The 4,646-nt window shown below is 55.6% G+C and overlaps 1 protein-coding gene across 1 annotated transcript in view; it reads right to left on the reverse strand.

Annotated features, from left to right (window-relative positions):
* LOC122374661 overlaps positions 1–3,475 on the reverse strand; it is a 29,956-nt gene extending 26,481 nt beyond the window's left edge. Inside the window, exon 1 of the mRNA XM_043353538.1 lies at positions 3,363–3,475. Coding sequence (XP_043209473.1) covers positions 3,363–3,457 — 95 coding nt within the window. The 5' untranslated portion in view covers positions 3,458–3,475. The remainder of the gene's footprint in view (positions 1–3,362) is intronic.
* Positions 3,476–4,646: the final 1,171 nt, after the last annotated feature.

Below are 4,646 nucleotides of genomic sequence, written 5' to 3' on the forward strand. Positions count from 1 at the left end.
CGCCTCTGGCTCGCTACACTCATCCTGCCGGCCGGCAGCGCTCAGAGGCGCCACGGAGGCGCGGCTGTGTGTCTAAAACGCTTCCTAATTGCATGTCGAGCCAGATTCATGATAGCCAAGCAGGCGACTATTCTCATGGACTGGTAGGTATAGGGCAAACGATCCTCCCGATGGGCACAGCAGAATGATACCTACATTTGACGCAGAACATCGGTACGGGATTTGAACACAGGTCACCATGTGATATATTTTGAGCAGGCTTAAACCTACAACGAACGATTGGAAAATTGCCGGACACGGTGACCGCTCTATAATGCGGATAGCGAACAGAGTCGGCCAACTATGGACGCTATGTTCAGCTCGATATTTTCATGTCCCGCCATAGCACCGACTGTCCCAAGATTACTTTGACTGTCCTGTCAGACGGCCGGTAAACAGCCTCCTCTGGTGGCTCCACAAACGGCAGATGACGGGACGGCACGTGCACTCGGCCCAGCCAGTCTCCAAGGTCTCGGCGGCAGGGAGTGGAGGCGCGCGGAACGCCGCGAGACCGCGGCCAGGGACCACGGCAGACCGAGCGAGCGCCGATCGAGCGTGAACAACAGAGCCGTCCCTGCGGTACCGGATGGGCCGCGCTGTACCAAAACAGTACCAAGAACCTTACTAGCTGCAATCTTTTGATGTGGTTTTAATTTCGGCGGAGATCACACTGATAGTGGCACAGTTTCTGAAAACAGTTTCTAATCCCGTAACTACTCTTACTTACCGACAAATTATGTGTTGCTCGATCGAATTACGTGCCATTTCATCTAGAGGCTCCAAATACGGAGCTGGCCCCCTGCTGTTGATACAGTGCTGTGTTGCATATCGCATTTCCATCCCCTGGTTTGCCTGCTATAGGTGCAGGATTATGCACGCAAATGCAGTACGTCCGGCGATCGCTGGGGCTGCCGGCGCATGTCATGTTTACATGACGGCTCGGACTACCTCGGACTCACGGCTCCGGAGGTGAGCGGACAGCGGTCGGTTGACGGCGGCACACTGCAGCGGAGGGTGACCGACCCGGCAGGACAGCCCGCCCTGGGACGGCCCCTGCTAGGTCCGACACCGCGCCTCTCAGAATGGGGAGCGGTGACGGTGCCCGACCGTTCGCTCCGGCCCGCCCGCTGCCGGGACCATGGACAATACGTCGTGGACCACGGGTAGGTGACGCCGGACCGGGCTGGGGTGTGCAGGGCCAGCGGCCTCACACCCGCGCCAGAGAGGGTGTCCGGTGATGGCCCTCCGCCGGCAGACAATGCCAGGAAGCGGAAGGAGCCGACAGGAGAGCGGCGAGCGGAGGTGCGCAGCCGACTGGAGCCGGCCGGCACGCCACGAGCTCTTTAACACGGAACCCAACTGACCCACCATCGGGGGTATAAAGCATAAGACTAACAGAGACCATTCCCTTGCTCTGCTTCTTTACCAAAGCATGACGCATTGTCCCTAGCGTTTTGAATGTTACGCATTACACTCCTCAACCACGGTTTTGACTGACACGACGTCCCCACATCTAACCCGACACACCACTCCCCACATCAGACCAGCCACACCGTCCCAACACGACCACACACGTCACTCCCCAGCGCAGTCATCTGACCACCTAACCGCAGGAATGCTGGTCTGATTGCCATTCAACGACCTTCCATGACCGACTCGGACCGGCCTCTACATTTCCCCGAGGGTAGGAACAAGATACGAGCATAGCAGACTTGCGTGATACCTATAGAGGAATGCCCGGCCGATAGCTGAGGGTGGCTTTTCCATCATCAGTAGCGACTACGGAACTTTCTCTGAGAGACGCCGTGGCCAAATGACTCGCGGTGTTGGAATGTGGGAACAGACTACGTATATCGCCACCGCTCATTACGCTCGCTTCCCACCGCTCGCAGCTGCAGGCACACCTGTCATTGACCGCGCGGCTGTCGATCAGCGCAGCAAACAAATAATGACCGTGTGGTGAAAACACACAGTTCACATGCTCTCCTAAAGATTGAAAGGAAACCTAGCGAGGAATAGGCGCATGCGATTTACTGGCAAATTGCTTCCAGCTCTCTACCGAAATGTTCCGATCGACAGAATATGGCCAAGGACCATGGTGCGAAACGCTCTGATGCAAATCGGGCCGGGGTCAGATCGAGGTGTCTTAGGTCATGGTAGAAGCGTGTGGTTCAGGTTTAGGTCGGGAGGCAGGAACGGAAGGAACCAGCTCAGGTCGGAGCAAGGATGAATAAAATGAGTGCGGGGCAGGGCGGAGCAAAATGGTCAATGGTCAGGTCTGGATATGGTAGACGCGCGAGGTCATGGTCAGGTCAGGTCCGGAATGCGAGGGATGGACACATGAACGGAACAAATTCAGTACAGGCTCACTCGAGGTGATTTTAAATGAGGCGAGACGCGACAGGACCGGCACGAACACGGGACAGAAGATACCCTGAGGGGCGAGCCGCGACCACGGCCGCCGCTAGGACAGGTTCCGATCGTATACTGACGGGTCACGGTCGCTCCCGTCCCTCCCAACATAGACCGGTCCTTATCGATCAGACCCCTCCCATCTCACACGCGCATATCACCTGGACAGTGTCACCCGTCCTAACGTCTAGTCAGATAGTCAGATACACGGTTTAACACACGAAATCGCCGATATTGGCTCTTAAACAGCCGAGTCAGGCAGTCTGGCAATCCGGCCCGTTTAAACACTGATTTCATTATTGACACACCCACTCAACATAGATATGAGGAGGTGTACCTATAGTTATACTGCATATCTTATCAAGGCAGACATAACTCCACAAATATTGAATGTAGCGACTTTTTACGACGTCCGTACTTATCATTCAGGGCCAATACGACGCAACTCGGACCGCATAATGAGCCGATTATCGACATTCCAGCGTTGCGCCAGAGTCGTCTGACCACCGCCGCACCTTTTGTTTCGATCGTGCTGGGGCCCACAGACCACAAATGACGTGACAGCACATCCCTCATCCTAGGGGCCGGGCATGATGCGACAGCTTATCCCCTCATCCCATGGGGCTGGTATGTCACACTCACCCCTCGTTCCACGGGGACGAGGTATGATGCCACGGCTTATCCCTATCCCACGGTGGCCAGGTGTGACGTCACAGCTTATCTCTCATCCCACGGGGTCGGGTATGACTTCACAGTTAACCCCAACCCCTCGGATGTCGGATATGATGCCAGTTTAGCTCCCTACCCCACGGGGACCAGCTCTCACCTCGCATCTTATCCCCTATCCCAAGGGCCGAGTATGATGTCACGGCTAATCCCAAATCCAGGGGGCAGAGTATGACGTCACCCACCTGACGTCGGCGGCGCTCCTGTCGGCCCTGGGGGGCGGCCGGCCACCGCCGCCGCCTCCGCCGCTGCCACAGACCAGCGTCGTGCCACCTCCCATCGCTGCGGCGCCTGGCGACTGACTGACGCGGCGGCCCGGGCTCGGCCGGCCACCGACCGAGACGGGCGGCCGGCCGCGCCGCCGCCCCGGGGCATGGCTGGCGGCCGGCCGGGTCAGTGCGGGTCAGTGAGAGGGGCAGCGGTATACCCCGGTCAGGAGAGGGGAGGGGTTAGCTGCGGTGATTATGGGTATCCCGGCAGCGGTAATGGGCCGAGGTGTTGAAGGGGTGAGATGGGGCGGTCTGCGGCGAACGAGAGCAGAAACAACGTCATTATCCGGGCAGGGGGAGGGATGAGAGGACCACCCCCGCAGTCAGCACGGTCATCCCGTCACCGCCCTCACTCTAATAAGGTGTTATTGTGGATGCGGCCAGTGTTATTCGGGTTGAATGCTTAACCCCCAGCGGTGCCAGCTTCGTAAAATTATTTACTTCGTCACAAGTCGCAGCATCGAGGATTGTGACTGCTGCATACCTACCACCCATTCACAAATGCACGACATAATATGCCCACCGAGGTGGCATTCCAGACCACATGCAAACGATAACAGTGGTTGGCTGAAGCAGGCTAGAAATAAACGCCGGCCATGAACCCAAGACATCATCGTCACGACACGATTCGCAGTAGTCGCTCCACCGTCGTAAACAAACTTTCTTACAGACAGCACGACAGGTGAATGTAAGTGGAATGCTCGCCGTTGGAATTTTGAAAACGTTCGCCGGTGGTCTGTCCTGTCTCGAAATGGTTTCCACAACGAACAAAAAATGCGCCGTTGTTTGCTGTCATTGAAGCCTACGCGTATTGCCCATTGAAACCTATTGTGATATATTTTCATATCGCAAATGATGTCATTTGCGATATAGAAATACAGACAAGTCAAATGACGCGGCTCCGAGTTCGCATGCCGTGCAAAACCTCACTCCTTCTGGAATCTATATTCCGAAGGCATGAACATTTTGGCTAATAATAATAGCGGTAGAACAAATAGTTCACAAACACGAATCGTCCTGTAACAGCTGAAAATAACATATCCTAAAAGGTCAACATACCTACCACTTCGCCTCGATTTCCGCGTTCCAGGTGAAAGCAACGAAATTCGCGTGCAACATTTTCTATCATGGATGATACCGTTTCCGAGACAATTGATGCTTATTTCCGAAACATTTCATCAGCAAATGTGAAACACGTCA

The sequence above is a fragment of the Amphibalanus amphitrite genome, unplaced genomic scaffold, assembly GCF_019059575.1.
Source record: "Amphibalanus amphitrite isolate SeventyFive unplaced genomic scaffold, NRLGWU_Aamphi_draft 001690F_arrow, whole genome shotgun sequence".
In the NCBI taxonomy this organism is placed as follows: domain Eukaryota; kingdom Metazoa; phylum Arthropoda; class Thecostraca; order Balanomorpha; family Balanidae; genus Amphibalanus; species Amphibalanus amphitrite.